Source organism: Panicum virgatum, chromosome 5K (assembly GCF_016808335.1).
Source record: "Panicum virgatum strain AP13 chromosome 5K, P.virgatum_v5, whole genome shotgun sequence".
NCBI classification, from domain to species: domain Eukaryota; kingdom Viridiplantae; phylum Streptophyta; class Magnoliopsida; order Poales; family Poaceae; genus Panicum; species Panicum virgatum.
The window spans coordinates 14,584,271-14,606,621 of record NC_053140.1 but is presented as its reverse complement, the minus strand read 5'-3'; the positions used below and the strand labels follow the sequence as shown (position 1 = coordinate 14,606,621).

The 22,351-nt window shown below is 44.2% G+C and overlaps 4 protein-coding genes and 1 long non-coding RNA gene across 5 annotated transcripts; 2 read left to right on the top strand and 3 right to left on the bottom strand.

Moving 5' to 3' along the window:
- Positions 1 to 605: 605 nt before the first annotated feature.
- LOC120709716 (serine/threonine-protein phosphatase 6 regulatory ankyrin repeat subunit B-like) lies at positions 606 to 1,112 on the bottom strand (the record flags this gene model as incomplete). The annotated part of the gene is made up of 1 exon (XM_039995381.1): positions 606 to 1,112. A coding segment is annotated over one exon (507 nt), but the record flags the coding sequence as incomplete, so codon positions are not given.
- A 962-nt stretch (positions 1,113 to 2,074) lies between these two features.
- On the bottom strand, positions 2,075 to 2,747 carry LOC120710548. The gene is made up of 2 exons (XM_039996207.1): positions 2,482 to 2,747; positions 2,075 to 2,393 (listed from the first exon to the last, which is right to left on the bottom strand). Exons 1-2 carry the CDS (start codon positions 2,532 to 2,534, stop codon positions 2,165 to 2,167), a joined length of 282 nt encoding a protein of 93 aa, XP_039852141.1. The 5' UTR covers positions 2,535 to 2,747; the 3' UTR covers positions 2,075 to 2,164.
- Positions 2,748 to 17,211: 14,464 nt separating this feature from the next.
- On the top strand, positions 17,212 to 17,708 carry LOC120710547. Its single transcript, XR_005689924.1, has 2 exons — positions 17,212 to 17,287; positions 17,362 to 17,708. It is a non-coding gene; the product is annotated as an uncharacterized LOC120710547 (long non-coding RNA).
- A 148-nt stretch (positions 17,709 to 17,856) lies between these two features.
- On the bottom strand, positions 17,857 to 18,774 carry LOC120706541 (NDR1/HIN1-like protein 2). Its single transcript, XM_039991219.1, has one exon. The coding sequence runs from the start codon at positions 18,664 to 18,666 to the stop codon at positions 18,061 to 18,063; it is 606 nt and encodes a 201-aa protein (XP_039847153.1). The 5' UTR covers positions 18,667 to 18,774; the 3' UTR covers positions 17,857 to 18,060.
- A 2,039-nt stretch (positions 18,775 to 20,813) lies between these two features.
- Positions 20,814 to 21,332, top strand: LOC120709715 (pectinesterase inhibitor 10-like). Its single transcript, XM_039995380.1, has one exon. It carries the CDS (start codon positions 20,814 to 20,816, stop codon positions 21,330 to 21,332), a length of 519 nt encoding a protein of 172 aa, XP_039851314.1.
- Positions 21,333 to 22,351: the final 1,019 nt, after the last annotated feature.

Here is a 22,351-nt window from a genome sequence, read left to right as displayed (position 1 = left end):
ACTCAGCAACATTTCATAGAAAATGTGCAAATAAAATGTATGGAACAATCTTTCAGTATTAGAACACAATCTTTCCGTATTAGAACACACGTGCAACCAATCTATTATTGTACTAATAAGAAGGTGTTAAAAGAAGTCACTGTATTCGCCAAGACCAAGTGGGTCTAGAAATTTCCATGATAACCTAGAAAAGAGAAAAATTTACACTATTGGATTTATGAAAGTCTAATATTCTAAGTTAACTAAAGAGTCAAATACAATTAATTAATAAATAGCTATTTTAGAATTACCAAATTAAGAAAAGTTAAGATATGACTGAAGAATTCATGCCGAAAATGATTAGTAAATAAATATATAAATAAATTAGGAATTTGAAAAATTAAAGGACTTAACCATTAGTAAATAGCTAAATCTAGAATTATAAAAATAAAAAATTGCCACATAAAAGTTCTATTAGCAAATAGATAAATTTAAAATTAGTAACATATAAAAATTAGCAAAACTACAAAAATAAAATTATGTATTTTTGTTATGTATCTAGATATATACTATGTCTAGATACGTAGCAAAACTATTTATCAAGATTGGCCAAGGTAATTTATAATTTAGAACCAGACGGAGTATTTATGTTGTGCCCGGAGGCAGGCAGCAACCTCCCCGTGCCCGGCCTTCGCCGCGCAGTGCAGCGCCGTGTCGAGGCTCCGGTTGCGCGCGGCCACGAGCGAGGGCTCCTTCTCGCATACCAGCGCGGCGAGCTCGGCGTGGCCGCGGCTGGCGACAAGGTGCAGCGCCGTGTTCCCGTTGCTCGTCACGCCGAGGAGGCGGCTTGCTCCTGCCCGCGACGGCGACACTGCGACCGGCGACGCGCCGCCGCCGTTGACGTTTATCGTGACTTGGCCTTCTGCTTGCGGGCGGCCTGCACCACTCAACAGCTGCTTCAAGCGGGCCGCATCGCCGGCGGTCAGTGCCTTCAGTAGCTCCGCGCTAAGTGCCATCTTCTCCGGCCCGAATTCAACTGCCACGGGAAGAGCTTTCGCCAGGGGCGGAGCTGCAGCCAGCCGCTGGGGTCCGCCGACCCCGACGACCAACGACAAATCCCCTTCAAACCACCGTTGTTTTTATACCAAATGACCCATAAAAAATCAAAATTATTACACGTCGACCCCGGTACCGAAAATTTCTAGCTTCGCCCCCGGCTTCCGCCATGATCGACTAGGAACTGAACTTTGGGCACTTGCAGCTACTCGACGGCCTCTTGCTTGCTTTGCTTTCTTAGCAATCTGTATGCGAGTGTGTTTTGTTGCAGAGCCCTAGTGCAATTGTGCAAAGTAGTGAAAGCACACTGGACATGATAACATCAGCCATGCGGAAAGTTGCGGTCAATCAGTCAACGGTCGCATCTGCTGGAAGTTGCGGTGTCGTCCACTTGTTCTCATTTGCAGTATTATACTCACCGCGTGACTCATTTTGTACCGGATCGAGGCCGTAATTCCAAGCATAAGTTTTGTTTATGACTTACCCGACAGACGACCAGTAGCAGACCACTTGACCAATTGTCATTTGTTTGCCCCTCCACTACTTCTTTGGCACTGAACTTTTGTTCTTTCTGAGCACCCAACGCATTCTCCAACCACTACGGCCCTGTTTGGAATAATCCTAACAAACGGATAGCGTCTGACGCGTTTGCCGAATGCCCCCTATGCAAAAAGCTGAAGTTTGAACTGTGCAGGAAAAAATCGAGTAAGCGACGTCCCAGCCGCGTTGGCGTTTACGCGTAGCACTTCTGGCCAACGCAGTCTCAAACAGGGCCGTATACATTGGTTCCACAACCCTATGTCCCTTCATGTATACATCAGTCTATTGGTTCCACAACCCTATGTCCTTCATGTATACATCAGTCTATTGGTTCCGCAACCCTATGTCCATATCCCTAGTTACATCATCACCCTTACATTTCAAGAAACTTTCGAATGGATTATCTCACCAGAATTCCAGAAATGAACACAATCGTGTCCAACTGGACTAATAGTGTACAAACAGAAATTTAAAAGTTGGACACATGTCTATAGAAGCATAAACATGAAGAAAATTTTCAGTCTACAAAACAAAATCATTTTATCCCCAGGGACATCACTAATCAAGCAATGGCCAGCAAAAGGAATTTTCATCTGTGACCTGTACTTGCACTTTTGAAAGCACCAAGGTTCCTTTTGAGAGACTTTACAGCAGACAAAATTTGCAGCTTCTCTGTGGATGCCCCATCAGGTTTCTGATCAATATCATTCTTAGAAGTTGCATCATCAGGTGGCAATGTGCCTCCCAGAGATGATCCCTCTGCTTTGCTTGCATTCGCCCCTGGCTTCCCAGTTTGCTTCTGCATGAAGGTCGCACTCCTGTATAAGCACATTTGAAATGTTCAGCACTGTGCAAATCAGATGGGATACTCATTATTATGACAAGGGAAAATGTGTACGCAAGTACCTCTTGTACTGGGGATCAGTAGGATCCAGTGCGAACAAATGAGACGTGAACATTGCTGAGAACCTATCATCTTTGCTAAGATCAATATCAGGAAGTTTGTCCTCAAAAGATTCCTCTTTGCCCTTCTTGCCCTTTTTACCCTTTTTACGCTTCAGGTTATAACCCTTGGCACCACTGGCAGTATCCTGATCACCAGCAACCAAGAGCTCCAACTCTTCTTTGGTTGCTTCTCGCTCCAAATGCTCCTTTGTGTGATCATCCTTTCCTTTCCTCCTCCCTAAATCGAGTAAGCGACGTCCCAGCCACGTTGGCGTTTACGCGTAGCACTTCTAGCCAACGCGGTTGAAAGGTCCTTGTTTGGTTTTGGTAATTGAGTGACAACTTAGGTGGACTAATAAGTGTTTATGTTGAGATACACAGGAGATTAGTCCACACAAAGACACTAGTATGAGCAACATGTGCCATGGAGGAGAAATGGCTCAGAGTTGATGCTATGCTCATATAGTGTGATCGAGGAGCTCATTGCATATGAGACATGACATGGAGTTATGTGACCAAAGTGGAGAAGATCAAGACAAGGCTTGGCTTGATGGACTGGTTGCAATGGAGAAGGGCAAGTCAAGGCTTTGAAGCGAGGGACCGCGAGGTGGTGAAGCTTGGGCAAGATTTGGCACCGATGGACCGAGGCAACGGTGAAGAGCGAGCAATGTCAAGATCGATGGACCAAAGAGGTCATGTGATGATATGGAGTGGATCATATCATTTAAGAAAGATCAAGCCAAGTGTTGACTCATGATGATGATCAAAAGGCTTGATGGAGTTTGGTGGTTGTGTGGCATCAATATTTGGGAAGATGAAATGGAATGCGCAAGGCAAAGGTATGACTTGTAGGGCATTTCATTTCACCGGTCAAAGGTTGTGTAGAGAAGTGCATGACCGGATTTAGGATAGATGGCCATACTATCAAGAGGGGCAAACTTGTTTGCATATCGGTCATCTAGTGCCACTTGAGCGATCTAACATTGCGATGTTGCTAGGATCGAGTGGCGTGGTGAGATCAAGTGAAAATCCTTTGAAAATGTTTGTGAAATGCTAACACACATGCACATGGTGTTGTTCACGTGGTGTTGTTGGCACATTTGCAAAGGAAAATGAGTTGGAGTTGATGTTTATCAACTTGGGGAAGCAAGAAAGGCTTTTCGGTGTTCTTCGGAGATTAGGTTGGCTCTTGGAGTGAAATACCGCTTTGATCCATTGTGTTTTGGATCAAATATTCAGTTGGGTTGTGTAGCCCTCTGAATAAGCTTTCCATAGAGTCCAAGATCACCAAATTTGGACATTGGAGCTAAGAGTTATGGCCGTTTTACCGAGGTACATTTCTGCTGGAAATAGATGTAGGTTTTTCTCATGTGTTAGATGAAGAAAATCTAACTCCAACACAAGAGAAATGCCTAGATCTAGATATCCAAGCTACTAATATTTTATTTAGATCTTTGCATAATTGCACTCTTGGTGAGATTATGGACAAGGAAACCGCCCATGAGATTTGGAGTTATCTAAATGAGAAATATGGGGCGGCCTCCGATGATCATGATAATTATAAGACCAGGGAGGAAGTGCATGAGGATGATGAGCACATCCATGACATGGTGATTGTGGAAGATTGCTCCACCTCATGTACAAGTGATGACGATGATGATCAATCTACAACAAGCTCACTTGACAAGGTTGATGATGACGATTCAAGTGTTGCAAATAATGATTCTACGTCAAACACACTTGATGGTCAAATTGATTCATACACGGATGATATTACTACATCAAGCTCATCTCCATCTCCACATTGCTTCATGTCACAAGGTGACACAAACGTATCAAATTGCAATGTGATTGATCTTAATTCATATGATGAGCTCTTGAGTAGATATGCTAGCTTGACCAAATTATTTGAGGAAGTGTTAGCCAAAACAATCAAATTTGAAAAAGAAAACTCTTTTCTCAAAGACACATGTGAACAACAAAAGCATCTACTTTATGTCATAAGTTGTTCACATGAGGAGCTAAAATTGACTCATGAGGAGTTTAGTGTTGCTCATGAGAATTTGGTACTAGACCATGCTTTACTCACTAACAAGCTTTCTAGTAAAGTAATTAAAACTAGTGATAGCTCATCACATGGATCAAAGGATCAATTGCAAAATGTTGCTAACCCTTGTGATGTAGGCAAGAAACATATATCCACCTCATGTGATGATTTATTGTCTATGCCATGTACTTCAAATATAGATGCTTGTTCTTCTTCTACTATGCAATATGAGACTAACCTTGTAGAAGAAAACAAAGAGCTCCAAAGTCAAGTGAAGTATTTGAGCAACAAGATAGAGAGATGGACAAAATCAAAAGTCACACTTGAAAGCATAATAAAAAACCAAAGAAGTTTCGGTGACATGAGTGGCATTGGTTCCAACAAGAGCAAAGTCAAAGGCAAGAAATGGGGCAAGAATAAATATAATAGGAAGATGAAGAAGCAAGAAGAAATAAAGCTATCTCATTTCATGTGCTTTCAATGCCATGAAATGGGACACTTTGTAAATGGTTGCCCCAATAAAGAAAAGGTCAAGTTGAAGAAGGAAGAAGAGAAGCTTAAACATGTCAAATGCTTCAAGTGCCGCACTTGGGGTCACCTCACCTCAATGTGCCCAACCAAGCAATTGGTGAAGCAACAAGAACCTCAACCAAAGTCACAAGTTGAGCAAGAGAAGGTACCCCAACCTCAAGTCAAGATCAACCATGATGATCAAGTTGATGACTTGAAGATGATGAAAAAGAGAACAAGAAGGGGTGGTAAGGCAAGAGCAAGGCATCCAACTCACATTCAAGATGCCAAGATGTTGAGTAAGAACAAGATTCAAGAGAAGAATCCACATGCTCACATCAAGTGCCATAGTTGTGCAATATTGGGTCACCTAGCTTCGGATTGCCCAAACAAGCTTGAAAAGAAGGCTCAAGCAAACTATGAGAAGCAAGGCAATGAGAAGCATAAAATGAGTAAGGAAGAAAAGGCTCAATAAAAGAGAAGATGCTACTTATGCCGGGAAAGGGGACACATGGCTTATTCATGTCTCTTAGGTAACAATTCTAAGCCTATTTCAATTGATGCAAATATTATGCTTGAAAAGGATGGTAATGGTACCTCATTTGTTACTATTGCAAAACATCCCGCTATTCATACTAAGGCATTGCCAAAGTATGTTGCTCCTAACTTGAGAGGACCCAACCTAGTTTGGGTACCATCAAAACGTGGATGAATGTGTGTAGGTACCAAAGGCATTGGAGGCTTAATTCAAATTAAATTCATATTTTTATCTTATGATTGAATCAAGGAATTGAAGTTTTCTTTGCATATATATACAACCCAATGCCAAGTCAAAACAATGAAGTCCAAGTGCTACAACATACAAGTATCTTATTCTAGTTGTGAGAAATTCATTGGAAATATTTGATGGCTTGCAAACTATTTGTGTTAAACCTTGCTTTTGGATAAAAAATCATTTTGCAAAGTGAAAAATGAGCTAAATGTCATTTACTTCTCAAATGTGGCTTGAAAACTAGTACATATGACATTTGGTTCTTATGTGCACACTTTGCTTCAATTTTCTGATTTTTCAAAGCTTTTATGAGCTATTTATGAGTTTCCTTGATTTTACTTGATTTATTTTTGATTTCTCGTTCTTACTCACTCATATGAGTCTTTGGATGGTGTTCATGCTAGTTTTGAGATTTTTGGAATGTTATTTGAGCAATAATCCCAATTCAAAGTTGAAATTGTGAAAGTTGGAAAAATTCTGGGCAATCTGAAATTTGGTAGCGTGGACGGTCCGCGTGTAAGAGGCGGACGGTCCGCCATTCATGGAGTTTTTCACCAGAGGCTTTGATCAGCAGAAAATTGCAGCGCGGACAGTCCGCCCATAGATCGCGGACGGTCCGCCAGATGCACCGGTAAGCTTCAGTTACACCGATGATGTGTCCACTATGCAAGCGCAGACGGTCCGCCAAGTATTCGCGGACGGTCCGCCTGAGATAAGTTGAATCTGCTCAGAAATAAAATCTACTCTGTCCAAATCAGAATGTAAACAGCGGACAGTCCGCCCAAGGCAAGTGGACCGTCCGCTCTTGCTGTTTTCAGGAGGATCCTGGCAGCTAGACTTATCATGAGGTACAAAGGTCCTCAAGTTGGAATCATATTTACAAGTGATCGAGGAACCTAGGTTTGGTTTTGAAATAATCTAGAACCATGATGAGTATTGGGTACAAGACCATTTGATTGAGAAGTATTTTTGGCACACTTTTGGTACTCAAGTTGAGAATCAAAACCAACCTCAAGTAGAAAGAAAATGACTTAGAATAGACTCCAAAATTACTCATTATGACAAGTCCATTGTTTGATCAATCAACTAAATTCATTTCAAGTGAGTGTCAAGAATGATTCTTCGAGAGATCACTTCTCTCTGGAGAGAGGCGAGCCGCCCAAGAGTGGGATTGACATGCAAGGTGCTTGGAAAGCCAACATAAAAGTGGTTATCTAGAGTTATTGGAGATGCTTAGTTGAAGATATCAAATGGGTTGATCAAGAAAAGCAAGCAACACCCAAAGTAGAGAGATTCATGAAAATTCAAGTGATATTCAAATGGTATTCTCTCATGCAAGCAAAAATCAAAGAGATGAAGCAAGCCAACCACAACAAGATAGTGTATTTGATGATAAGTGGTATTCATTTCATATGGGTGAAGAATGGTTTTTATATTGGTATTCATTGTATTCACCAAGCTATTATAATTGGACTTCATGATGCTAGTTGGAGAGCTAAATTGGAATCTAATGACTATCCTCTACTCCAACATAGCAAGGTGAAATTGCTTGACATATGCATTTATACTACGCTAAGGACATGATTAGTGCATATAGTCATATATAGTGATCATTCATGAAAAATAAAATAATTTTAAATGTTTTATGATGCCACTATTGTTTCTATGCTTGATATGATCTAGTGGTAACATATGACATGTTCATGAGCTAGTAAACTCAAGTAGTTGATCTAGAAAATGAGCTTTCAAGTGTTTAACTCAACATTGTCAAGATAACCCTTAGAATGAGGTGTGAAGAAGTTTGTCATTGGTTCAAACCGAGTTGAATTATTTGGGCAAGTAGTCTAGATCAAGTCAAAGAGAAAGAAGCTCATGGAAACAATCTAGTTCAAGAATTGATTATCAATGTCAAATTCAACAAAGTGATCCATCATGATTTTACAAGTGATACTAGATTCAACAAAAGGTATATCATTGTATCTCTACAAGTGATATACATGGTAATACAAGTGGTATTCATTCAAGTAGATCTAGTGCAACAATGGTGGTTCCACAAGTAATCCTCAATTTTAAGTGATCAAGTCAAATCAAGAAAGTTACCATCATCAAGAAGAGCTCAAGATTCAAGTAGATTGACAAACACGTTGACATAGGGGGAGGAACCCCACTACAAAATATCAAGATCAAGAATCCTACTAAAGTCCTACATGTGGCATTTTAAGGTGGTCTTCATGCTTCCACATGTTGTTGTTACAAGTGGTGTCAATTCCAATCAACTTGAAAGTGTCCATCAAAAATGAAGATTCAAGACTCAACCATCTACCCAAGTCCAACTCTTTGTATCAAACCACAAGCGCTTCATATGATTGCCTACAAGATGTATTCAAGTGGTAACCCTACAAGTACAAGAGGTACAACTTCAATTGGTAGCCATTGATCTTCACATGGCAAATTTCATGTGGTCTCGGCCCTTTTTATGGTCATTGATGACAAAGGGGGATAGAAATGAACAAAGATATGAATTATCCTTAGATGACAAAGGGGGAGATGAGATGAGAGTGCGATCATGGACATGGATCAAGAGGAGCATTATTGAGGAGGATCAATATTCTTGGACAAGAGGATCACACAAGTAGGGGGAGCAAGCTCTTGAACTTAGTTGTTTGCATTTGATATGTGCATATTCATGTGCTTTCTTGCATTTGCATAAGTTTTAAAATTTATATATGCATTGCTTGTGTGTGATGTATGCTAATCATAGAACTTGATTGATGATTTGATAACTAGCATGCATAGATTGTAGCTAGACATTTTTTTTTACAAGTGAATCAAGAGCCTTGCTAATATTGTTGATTTCATGAGGTATCTTGAGTTTTTGATGAATATCTAGTTACTCATTGATGCTAAGGAATGAACTTCAAGGATGCAACTCAAATTGGTATCACGCTTCAAAGGTTTATCCTATATACCTTAGCATCACTTAGTAGAGATAACAATCCCATAAATTTCATATTTATGCATGTGTGTGAGTTTAAAACCAAATCTCTTGAGCACACATGTAGGGGGAGTTATCACTACCAAGTCAGATTTTTATGGTGCTTATCCAATCTTTTACAAGTGGTCTTAATGGTGGATAAGAAACATAAAATCCAAACCAAGTTAGCTATTTACACATGTGTGAAGTGCTAGCTTGGAATATGCTTAATTTCCATATCTTTGTAGAGTTGTCATCAATTACCAAAAAGGGGGAGATTGAAAGGCCCTTGTTTGGTTTTGGTAATTGAGTGGCAACTTAGGTGGACTAATAAGTGTTTATGTTGAGATACACAGGAGATTAGTTCACACAAAGACACTAGTATGTGCAATATGTGCCATGGAGGAGAAATGGCTCAGGGTTGATGCTATGCTCATATAGTGTGATCGAGGAGCTCATTGCATATGAGACATGACATGGAGTTATGTGACCAAAGTGGAGAAGATCAAGACAAGGTTTGGCTTGATGGGCCGGTTGCAATGGAGAAGGGCAAGTCAAGGCTTTGAAGCGAGGGACTGCGAGGCGGTGAAGCTTGGGCAAGATTTGGCACCGATGGACCGATGCAATGGTGAAGAGCGAGCAAGGTCAAGATCGATGGACCAAAGAGGTCATGTGATGATATGGAGTGGATCATATCATTTAAGAAAGATTAAGCCAAGTGTTGACTCATGATGATGATCAAAAGGCTTGATGGAGTTTGGTGCTTGTGTGGCATCAATATTTGGGAAGATGAAATGGAATGCGCAAGGCAAAGGTATGACTTGTAGGGCATTTCATTTCACCGGTCAAAGGTTGTGTAGAGAAGTGCATGACCGGATTTAGGATAGATGGCCATACTATCAAGAGGGGCAAACTTGTTTGCATATCGGTCATCTAGTGCCACTTGAGCGATCTAACATTGCGATGTTGCTAGGATCGAGTGGCGTGGTGAGATCAAGTGAAAATCCTTTGAAAATGTTTGTGAAATGCTAACACACATGCACATGGTGTTGTTCACGTGGTGTTGTTGGCACATTTGCAAAGGAGAAAGAGTTGGAGTTGATGTTTATCAACTTGGGGAAGCAAGAAAGGCTTTTCGGTGTTCTTCGGAGATTAGGTTGGCTCTTGGAGTGAAATACTGCTTTGATCCATTGTGTTTTGGATCAAATATTCAGTTGGGTTGTGTATCCCTTTGAATAAGCTTTCCATAGAGTCCAAGATCACCAAATTTGGACATTGGAGCTAAGAGTTATGGCCGTTTTACCGATGTACATTTCTGCTGGAAATAGACCCGCGGACGGTCTGCTCCTTGGGGGCGGATGGTCTGCCGTTATCTCGGATGAGCTCGAACAGAACCGTTGTTGGCTCTGTTGGTGGTCCAAAATGAACTGCGGGCCGTCCGGTCCATGGGGGCGGACTGTCCGCCTTTAAAAGCTGAAACGGGCACAGAAACTTGGTAGTTCTTTCTTTGGTGTCCAAATTGTACTGCGGACGGTCCGGCCCTTGGGGGCGGACGGTCCGCCTCCTACTGAAAATTCTGGGACAGAAACACTGCGGTTTTTGTGTGTGCTCATATTTTGAACGGCGGACGGTCCGCCCTTGGGGTGCGGACAGTCCGCCGGTCACTTCCAGATTTAGTCAGAGACGTTTGCAAATCGGTTGTTTCGAAGTTTTGAACCGCGGACGGTCCGCCCCAGGGGTGCGGACAGTCGGCCCGGGGCTCTAACGGTCGACTCTGACACATAATCATTGCAGTTCTATCCGCTGGTTTTGAATGGCGGACGGTCCGGTCTCTGTGAGGCGGACAGTCCGCGAAAACTCTGTTTTCACGGGATTTGAGTGTAACGGCTAGTTTGGGGCCTCCCTCTATAAATAGAGGGTGTGGCCGGCCATTTGAAGTTGCTGCGCACCTTAGGGACTTGGTGTCCATGTGTGAGAGTGCTTGAGAGCCCTCTACTCACTCTAACTTGATAGTAATCATCCGATCGAGTGAGAGAGCGATTCTAGTGCGATTGCTTTGAGAGATTGCTTCGAGTGGCACTAGGTGATCGTGTTGCAAGCCGGTGTGCTTGTTACTCTTGGAGGTTGCCACCTCATAGACGGCTTGGTGGCAAGAGGCTCCGTTGAAGCCCGCAAGAAGATTGTGCGGTGCTCCGGAGAAGAGATTGTGAGGGGTATTGTGCTCACCCCGCGGGAGCCGCGAAGAGCAACTCTAGTTGAGCGAGACATGAAGAGCAACAAGTGGTCCGGCCGGATCATGTGCTAGAGCTCGGTGTGAGCACTCCACGTGGGAGAGTGTGACTTGAGAGTCACCACTAGCAAGAGGATCGGCGGCAACCTTGGAGCTTGTCTCAACGGGGATTAGCTTGGTGGCAACCAAGTGAACCTCGGGATAAAAATCACCGTGTCAACTTTGTCTACTCTTCTCGGTGGTTTGCATTCTCCAAATCACAAGTCTTGTATTTACATTCATATATATCTTGTGCTTGTGTAGTTGCTCTCTAGTGATTAGTTAGCTTGTGTAGATTGCTAATCATCTTCTTGCTTGTGTAGCTAGAAGTAGAGATCCTAGTGTAACTAGTTAGCTTGTGTAGTTTAATTAGTTGCTCTTGCTTAGATTGTGTAGCTAAGCAAGTTGAGCTCTTGGGTTTGGATTGTGTATCCTTGTCCTTGAGCATCTAGTGAGCTTAGGTTTGGGTTTGTGCTTTTGCTCATTAGAATTGTGTAGGAGCTCCCTTTGTTTGTGAAGTATTAGTGCTTAGGCTTGTGTGGCTTGGCATTAGGATTGTTAGGAGAGCTCTTGCTAGCTTGGCACTCCATTTACTTTGTATAGGATCTTTTTGGAGGTGCCTTAGAGTCATAGTTAGAGGGGTGAAGTTTTGGCTAAGCGAATAGTTTTAATTCCGCATAAGTTTCGGTTAGCCGGCGCAATTAATTTTAGAAAGGACTATTCACCCCCCTCTAGTCCGCCATCTCGACCTTACAGCGGTCTCAAACAGGGCCGTATACATTGGTTCCACAACCCTATGTCCCTTCATGTATACATCAGTCTATTGGTTCCACAACCCTATGTCCTTCATGTATACATCAGTCTATTGGTTCCGCAACCCTATGTCCCTATCCCTAGTTACATCATGAGCCTTATATTTCAAGAAACTTTCAAATGGATTATCTCACCAGAATTCCAGAAATGAACACAATCGTGTCCAACTGGACTAATAGTGTACAAACAGAAATTTAAAAAATGGACGCATGTCTATAGAAGTACGAAGCATAAACATGAAGAAAATTTCCAGTCTACAAAACAAAATCATTTTATCCCCAGGGACATCACTAATCAAGCAATGGCCAGCAAAAGGAATTTTGATCTGTGACCTGTACTTGCACTTTTGAAAGCACCAAGGCTCCTTTTGAGAGAATTTACATCAGACAAAATTTGCAGCTTCTCTGTGGATGCTCATTGTATTCAAATTTACCAGCGAAAAATTGCTAGGAACAAAACGCTTAGAAAATTACAATATAAATGCTAGGGGGCAGCTTAGGTCTTCGGTTTTAGCAAAAGATGATTTTCGTTAAATTAGAACTGGACTTAGTATTAATCTTTCAAAGTTACGATTCAGTATCTCATAGTCTCAATTAGCATTCTACGTAGCCAGTAGATAAAACCAGTGTGATTATCTCTATCCTGATCCTACATTTGATTTTATTTACATAGAACCACACAAAATAGTGCCCAGCATCAAAATTTGTGAAGGAAGTTCTGTTGATTATCTGTAATCGAATCTAGGACACTGGAAAATGGTAGCACTTGCAGTGGGTTTGCTTTCATGTACATAGAAGCAATAATTGATCAGCCAACAGGTCAAGGAACTCAGTAATTCAACATCATCATGCAATTTACTTTTAATCCTCAAAATTTTATTTTAATAAATTACATGGCTTTTATTATTTGGATTCAAAATGCATTTTTTTAAAAAAAATAAAGCCCTTGAGCATAGCTGACTTTTGTTTAGGCATAGAAGTTCACTTCTCAAGATCAAATATTATTGCATTCGCACACACCTTGATATGATCTCAATCCATATTAACAACAGCAAGCCTGTAAGTTTCCTTGTCAATCATAGGTGTATCATCATGCCTTCCCATCAAGTAATGAGCAATGTCACTGCCAACAGAGAGCTGAAGAAAAATTTGAAAAACAAGAATTAGCCATAAAGCAAACAAGTTGTAGCATAGCCAATGCATAAAGGTGAGATGATGCATGCACGTTCTATTCGTTCCTCACCCAAACAATTGCCAATAACTAGGCATACGGGGACAACTGGTGGCACAATACGTACTCTCCCTATATATACTAATCGTTCTTACGTTCGAAACTTACGTAACGTGGTTAGCATACCTGCAGACAAACACAAGATATAAAAGAGATATATAAATGCATTTCTGGACCCTTCGTGTCAGCACACACGAATGACCCCCATGTGTCCTACGCCACACGGGTAACGCATATGCAGTTTCCCACATATTCACACATACATTACCATCTACTATAGAGATGGCACCCAAACGTTCGACGCTGAATGGGCAACGCTTCATACGTTACCGGGGCAACGTATTCACTTCCCATACAAATCGCCTTACGGGACACCCAAGGGTACACGTGCCCCAAGGTACACGGTTGTAAGCATCTAGGCCCTCAAGGTATGTTTCGGTGATTAATGACAACCATTATTGTGACTAATGAGTTTGTGCAGCTTAAAAGATCATTATCGCTCATTTGGTCATATGTCAAAAGAGGCCCCTCAAATTTCATTATTCAAAAAGGCGATCTCGGTATTCAACTCAACTTTATGACAAGGCTAAGGATCTTTCTAGTCCTAAGTGTCACAAGGTTGAGAAGGACACTTAGGTTAGTATAGGTTTTATAGTTTTGTAGTGATCGCACTATTAAGAGGGGTTAAAGCTTAGTAACTTGAGCATGGACATGGTCATTTGAAAATGGATGCACACTATGGTCACTCAGGTTTCTAGAAGTTCAAATAAGTGGTTCTCAAACTATATCTCAAGAATATTTGGATTTCATTCAAGACTCAAATCAGAAAAGACAAAATCAGAAAAAGTCTATACACTGGTTTAACCGACGCTCTCAATTTTCCATACGTCGGTTAAACGAAGTCAGCAGAGTCTGGACAAATTCAATACACCGGTTAAACCGACGTGTTTGAATTTAACGCCGGTGCATTGGTCCAGAGTTGGTTTTTCCAGGGAAATTCAAGTTCTATTCACCGGATTAACCGACGCTGTTTGAATCAAGACGTCGGTACAATTGACCAGTGAGATGGTTTTTTCCGAGGAATTCAAAAGTTGTACTCACCGGTTAAACCGACGATAGGTTTGAGTTAACGTCGGTGCAGTTGTCCAGAGACTTGATTTTTCAGTGGTTCAGTGGACAACTACACTCACCGGTTAAACCGATGCTACGTCGGTTAATCTGCCCCAGTTGTAACGGCTAGTTTTCAGAAGAGGCAGTTTACATTCACCGGTTAAACCGACGATGACAATGGGGGGTACGTCGGATTAACCGGCGCTACGCAGTTTTCTGGCAGCTTTTCTCCAACGGCTCTATTTGTGTGAGCTGCCTATATATACCCCTCCAATGGGTCATTTCGCCTACTCTTGACACCAGGCAACATCCAAACACTCATACCATAGTCAAGAGCCACCTTGAGCTTCATCATTCACATACTTGTGCTTTCAATCAATCAAGAAGCAAGATTAAGGACTTGAGTAGAGAAAAGCTAGTGTGCATCCGTTCTTGGTGATCGGTTCTTGCTCAAGTGAAGGCCTTAGCTTGTTACTCTTGGTGATTGGCATCACCTAGGCGATCTTGGTGATCGGGGTGTTTCTCGCGGAGCTTGCCAAGGATTGTGGGAGCCCGGAGAAGAAGATTGTACGTGGCTTGAGCTCCACCACGCCGGGATGGTGAACGGAGACTCTTAGTGAGCGCCCAAGTCTCGGTGACATGGGAGGTGACAAGACTCTTAGTGAGTGTCACAACGTGGACTAGGGGTGTATGCCAACACATCGACACCACGGGAAAAATCCGGTCGTCTCTTGTCCACTCTCTTTATTCAAGCATTTTCTTTCATGCAATTTACTTATGAGCTTGACTTAGAGATCATAACTTAGCTCTACCTTGCTAGGCTTTACTTTGTTTTATCTCTTTTAGCTTGTGTAGGTAGCTTAGTTATCCGGTTGGTGAATTGGTGCCCTACTAGTATTGCATAGGTTAAGGTTGCTTTACCTTGCTTTAGAATTTGAAAAAGGCCCAATTCACCCCCCCTCTTGGTCCATCGATCCTTACAACGGTTATGTCTAACCACACAACAGATCTTCACCTCGTAACATTGCCTTATGAGATGGCCGTGATTACAATCACACGGTGGGAAATCCGCACTCCATATCAGGCGGCAGATAGCGACAGGCTCGTTTGAATTGAGCCTTATCATCTCCTCGTATGCTCACCATACGGAACCCGCGCACGTATGAAACACGTGAGCTATTCTAAAGACTATCAGAACACTCACCTTGCTTACCTCAGCGTAGGTGCGTCGTTACGGAATAATAGTTGTGCACAAAAGTAAGGTTTAACAGAAAGTAAAGAGCTGGAAGTGCTGGAATAAAATAGATATATAGATGCCACCATAGCTAATAAAACCTAGATAGGGCATACAAGCTATCTATCTTATTCCTTAGCGCAACTAGCGTCAAATTTTCGAAACCGGACATTTTGCAAGCCAAAAAGTTAGTTTTAAAGTTAATTAAGCATACAAGTAATCATCCCCAGTGTGTTTCGGTTCTGATACTAGCTGTGGCAGAACCGCCCAAATTAAACCGGCTTAAGTGCGCTAACTATCATCTTAAGCGTTAATCATGTAAACACACACTTAAAACAGTGTAATCCGGCAGCCTGTTGGGTTAAGGATCGAAAACACTGGAAGTCTCGCACGAAGATGAGCACAGATGATTACAAGCAGATAAAAGCTCTCAAATTTAATTTACAAGCGGAGTTTTACCAACAAGTTTACGTAAAATATCAGAGTTAAAAAAATGCAGCGAAATCAAATAGAAGTTTAGTTTAGAAAAACAATGATTACTACGATGACGTGAGGACGTCACATCGAGCCCACCGATGTGAATTCTGGTTAGCTCCAGCCAGCAGTAGTTACCTGAAAACAGGGTGACAACAAACCCTGAGTATACTAATACTCAGCAAGACTTAACCGATATGGGTATACTTAGCCCACTATCTAGACATGCAAAGCTTTTTGGCTCTGGAGTTTCTTTTGCTGAAAGGCTACTAATACTGGATCCTTACTTTCAATATTTTAGCTCAATTTAAGTTTATCAAGTACCAACTAGATTTGCCTGACATCTAAAGCAAGCATGGTTGATCACATTGAACCTCTATTAAAACCATTCAAACGTCTTCAACTCATTCTCATTTCATCCTTTACTACGATGTGACAAAGTGACCAAGGTTCTCTTAACCGAGAGAGACGGCGAATCGATCCGATTTAACCTTGTAAGGTGGACCTAACTCAAACGACACGTGCAGCCACGCCGGACCACATATGTCAACCGTTCCCATCATTACCCCGACGTCTGAATCACGCCTGCCAAAACCCGGGTGAAGGGCCCTCACAGCTAACTCCCAGAGAACTAGGAGGCGACATACACTCCAACACCCGCCATCATCCCACTCCCAGAGTAGCAGGTCGCGATTCAAAGTATCATTGCAAATCAGGTATTTAGCTTAGCGGTTTCGACTACCTCCTACTTCCGGCATGTGGTTAGTACTGTTCAAACTCGGTCAGCACTGCCAACAACGGTACGGTCCTCAATCGACACAGGTGGAGGCTTACTTTCCTTCCATTTCATATCCAAAACCAATATCATCTCCGCCTGGTCTCCATTTCTCTTTCCTCATTGATTCATTCTCAAGCCACGTTGCCATAAGTAACAGAAGCACATCGGGTCCATCCATCCATCTTCTGGGTGCGTCCACCGTTACACCACCTTCTGGCTCGGCTGCTGCTTCGGCTTGCAGTTCCCTTGCTTGCAGCTCCGAGATCGTATCAGCAACCAACTCGTAGACAGCTTTGCTCGCAGTGTCTACACGTATGAAAGATGCCATGCTAGAGTCAGAACCACAGCAATGCATGGATGCTCATGATGCGACGCATTTCAATACAAATCAATTGAAAGAAATGACAGAGCTGCCATGCATCAACTGAGTAACCACCACAAGGTTCAAAGTTGTGAGTTTCCTCCATTCTGCCCCCTCCCTCCCATTTCTTAAGAAGGTTCCGTGGGATGGCTATCTGAAACACAACCGTCCTAGTCCCAAACACACTGAAGAGAAGTGAGTTTCCTCCATTCTGCCCCCTCCCTCCCATTTCCTGAATCCAAGTGTCTAAAATGGTTTCTGATCTGCAGACAACGCATATTTGCTGACTCTGTCTTGATGAGACTAGAGGAGAAATGAAGAGACGTCCAGCGGTACAAGTGCACTTGATTAGGGCTTTGCCATTCAGCTACCTTGTAATTCGGTTGGATTCCAGAAACAAAAAAAATGCGAGTCTGGGAGACCAGCTCAGTTTTGTTGTAAATTTGTTAGTAGTTCGATAGAATTTATAGTGTGTACTTCTCAGGAAAGGAATGCTCGCATGTGTTTTGGATGTTCATTCGATGGTCTGTGTTAGGGGTTGACGCCTAAGCACGGTGCTCTCTTGAGATACCGTGTTGGTATTAATGAATTGTGATCGTATCATGGTTTAAATTCATGTGATTAATACTATTATGTGAATGGATTAATTTGATATCAAGAAGCACGGATGCAGAACACCTAACATTTGTGAAGCGTTATCGGTAATATTGGCTTGAATCATTTTACATCCTTTTCATACGCTTTTTAAAATTGGCAAGAGCATGTAACAGTTCATAAATGTTCCTTGATATATGAATATGATTGTTACAAATAATTGCATTTTACAACAAGAATAAATAAGTATCAGGCAAGCGCGTGTGCTCTGAGAAAACAAAGAACGTAACCTTGAAAGCCAAGATTGATTGGAAAGAATTAAGACCCGCATCAATTCAAGCCGACAGAACGAACAACAGGGCCGGGGGCGTTGGCTAGAAGTAGAGCGCGCACTGCGAGTTCTTGTCCTGCTGCTGCAGCGTGCCATCCCCGTTCATCCTGAAGTCGCACTCCACCTTCATGCGGTGGTGCTTGGTGTCCCACATCTTCACCTGGAACTGCACCGTGGAGGTGAGCAGCAGCCGCATCGCGACGTTCCCCGCCGCGAGCTCGCCGGAGAAGCGCCCCCACGCCGGGTCCGTCGGCGTCGGCCCCGTCGCCGTCAGCTGCCCCAGCAGCGGCGTGTCGCCCTTGGGCGCCTGGTAGAAGGGCTGCATGACGGGGCCCTTGGCCACCAGCTGGTCGCCGTAGTACACCGACGCCACGATCTCGTCGTAGTAGATGCCGATCTTCTGGTTGGGGTTGTGCTCGCCGACGGCGAAGCGCACCGGCAGGTTGGCCAGGCCGGACTGCCGGTTGGCGCTGGGGATGGAGAAGTCGGCGAGGTAGAACCGGGGCCTGTGCGGCCGGAGGCTCAGCCACAGCACGAAGAGGATGATGCCGGCGATGAGCACCAGCGTCAGCAGCACCGCGCAGAGGAAGTTGACGAGCCGGACCGCCGGGCTCTGCCGGTGGTACGGCGGCAGCCGGTACGGCGGCATCGCGGCGGCGCGGCTTGCTCGATCTCTCCGGCAGGCCTTGTGCTCTCTGTGTCAGTCGGAGAGCGATCTAGCTAGCTAGTGTTGCTATAGCTGCCGTTCTTGCTTGCACGCCGTGGCGTGTCGCACGCGGCCGGCGCCTTATATAGAGGCGGCACGCCGGTGCGTTTGCGAGCTCATGCAAGGCAGTAATATTCGTGCCTTGCTCAAAGGCGACATGCTGACACGCAATGATCAGAAGAAGCCTACCTGGGAATTTGATTCCTGGCTGCTTGACAAGGGGGTGGACTGTGCTGGAAAGTGAAGCAGGAGGGGGTGTTACAAGATCAAGTGGCAAATTCCCTCTTAGCTGATTGGCGACCCTCTGTTAGTCCTAATATTGTAAAAAGATACTTTTTGATCGAGTTCTCTTTTTTTTTTCCACTATGTGATCTGTCTTCTATGTTTTACCCTCCTTCAGCATGTGTGGTGGATTGTAACACAAGTTTTGGGGGGCTGTAAAGCGGCAATATTATCAGTGATTAGATTCTGATGTAATTGAATAATTTAGTAATTTGCTCTTAGGTTCTTTGCTTCGAGTTATTGCAGATACCGGAATAACAGTAGCCGAAACTTCACCTGTGGGCAAACACAAAGGCATAAATGCTAGTATCCTGCAGAGGAGCAAGCCATCCTTGGATTCCTTAGAAACAACTGCAGCTTACAATAGTGGTAGCTAGAGAGAAATTGAGGGGGGTCACTTTCCATGATTTTGCTGCTAGCCCTCTGTTTTGTAAGGTGGAAACCTGATGATTAGCACTGAATTTTTATTTTGACGTGGCACCCACTGGAGCCCATATAGCTCCGCCCCTTCACTTATGTGTTTTTCCTTGAATGTATTTGCTCAGCTCTGAACTTGTGATGCGTTTGGAGAGAAGATAAACTTTATTCAGTTAGAATTTAGAAACAACATAATAAGGGGATTACAACATTCCGAATTCTGATTTGTAAGGTGGAAACCTGAAGATTGGCACCGAATTTTTATTTTGGCGTGGGTGCATGGTCTGCCTTGAACGCTGCACAAATGCGGCATTGTTCAGTACAAGAGCACACATCACAACAGGCATACTGAGAACAGAACATAGGGCGCGTTTAGTTCCCAAAAATTTTCACCCAAAAATTTTCACCTCCCCTTTAAACACATGTATGAAGCACTAAATGTAATTAAATAACAAAACTAATTACACAGTTTGGATGTATATGACGAGACGAATCTTTTAAGCCTAATTAGTACATGATTAGCCATAAGTGCTACAGTAACCCACATGTGCTAATGACGCGGTCAAAGGCCTCAAAAGATTCGTCTCGTGGTTTCCAAGTGAGTTCTGAAATTAGTTTTTTAATTAGTGTCCGAAAAGTCCTCCCGACATCCGGTCAAAGTGGTAATTTGACATCCAAAAATTTTTGGACGGAGAACTAAACGCACCCATAGATTCACCAAAATTACCCACCCACCACCACAAAAAAAAATGCCCCCTTGTAATGATTAATTCAACATCGTATTTGTGTGCTGGCCGAGATGTTCGCTGGAGATTTATTGTACTGTGTTGGTGTTGGGCCGTTGGGTCGCGTTGCTTGTGCATTTGTTTGTCAGTCACACACACCACTGAATAAAAAGAAGGTACGGCACGCCATCAACACAAACCACAATTCGCATCTGTGGCCGTGTTTGGTTTTTTTCGTGGAAATAATGTAGCACGTTTTGACCGCTAATTTAGAGTATCAAATGAAGTCTAATTACAAAACCACCTCCACAACCCCCTGTGTAAATCGCGAGACGAATCTAATGAGGCCTTTGACCGCGCGATTAGAGGATGGTTACTGTAGCATCACTGTAGCAAATCATCAATTAATTACCGCTACTAGATTCGTCTCGAAAAATTACACCCATCTCTGAAAAACGGTTTTGCAAATAGACTTTATTTAGTACTCCATGCAGACGTTCATCTTTTTGTGTAAATTTGATTAGACATTTAACCAAACACGGCCCTCCCTTTGCGTTTCGTTTCCTTCAATTCCACACAGTAAGTGCCTTGCCAAGGTTCTCCCTCACCTACTGCTACCTGAAGATTTAATAGATAGCCAAAACACTGTGGCCCCTGGGAGCAGGGATGGCCCGCTCGCTCGCTCCTGGCGACCGTGCGGGGGGCGACGGCGGCGACGCGGCCGAACCTCCCGGCCTGCTCGCCGCCGGCGCACTGCCAGCCTCCAGCCGTGCCACTGCTCAGCCTCCACCATCCTCCCTCCACCCGTCGCCTCCACCCGCCGCCGGCTGCCACACACCACCCGCTTCCGCCACCGACTCCCCCACGTCCACCGTCGCCGCCGGCGCCGACCACCCACACCCCACCCTCCACCCGTCCTCCGCCCGCCCTCCGTCTACCGCCGCCAGCCCCCTTCCTGCGCTGTCTGCTCGGCCTCGTCTTGAAGCCCGGAGCGCCGGCAACGCGACGTTGCGAGCTGGAACGCCATGCCACCCAGGGAGCACCTTCCAGGATCACCTTCTTCGTGATTTCTACACAACTGCTGTGCCAGGTGACATCGTTCCCAACCACCCTGTTCCTCTTTGGGTCACGCCTGCTTCTAACGATCCTCGCTACAACCTTTGCCTTTGTCAAGAACATGCTTAACTATCTGCTCACGGTCAGTCCGGGTCGCCTAAACGTTGTCCGTCTGCGTCCTAGGGTGTTCCGGTTTGCTGTGCCGTGTCAGAATATTGCCAATGTTCTTGCTGTTCGTGGGTCTCTGCGTCTTGGATCCTGGGTCCTTCACATCCATGCTTCCATGGCGCGCGCCGTGCTCGTGGCCGGAGCCGTTGCGGACGCCGCCGTGCACGTCCTGCAGACCCCTTCATTCATGCCGCAACAACCACCTGCCCGTGCAGTAACTGACGTTCATTTCCAAGGCAGAAAGGATCTGCGGCCCGTGGCTCAAGGCAAGGCGCGCTGCGTTTCGTCAGGGGCGAATTCAACTCTCGCGATCCCTCCGGATATGCCCCCTCAGGGGCGTCTGCGCCTGTCTTGTCCCCCCGGCGGGAAACGTGCCCTCGCCATACCGACAGCTCACCAGGGTTAACCATTTCGTTTTCGTTGCAAATCCCGGTGTTTAGCGGAAACGAAATTTCGTTCCGAAATTTCGGCGAATTTCGATGAATTTTGGCCGATTTTTTTTGAATTTTGAATTTTCAAATGAATTTTTCCGAAAAATATCGAAATTTTTTTCCCGGTAACTAGCGAAAACGAAATTTTTCGCCGTTCGGCGAAATTTCGCCGAAATTTCAAACCCTGCAGCTCACTACGCGCTCCCGAAAGCTACCCCTCCACTCCACCACGAGTCAACTCCTCTCACCCACCCATCACCTCATACAAGCAAGCCCTCCTCACTCCCGCTGCGCCACCCAAAACCCTAGCCAAACGCCCCAAACCCATCACTGCCGCTGCCGCCTGTTTCCGCTGCCTTGCGCTCGACCACCAGGTGAGCGCTTGCCGTGATCCCCTGCGCTGCCGCAACTGCCGCGGCAACGGCCACCGCTTCCGAGACTGCAAGATGCCGATCGCCCGCGTGCTCACGCCGATGCCGCGCCGCCGTCAGGCTTTGCCTACCATCCCCACCCCAGCTCACCGTGCGCCTGTCCAGGCTGTGCCCTTCT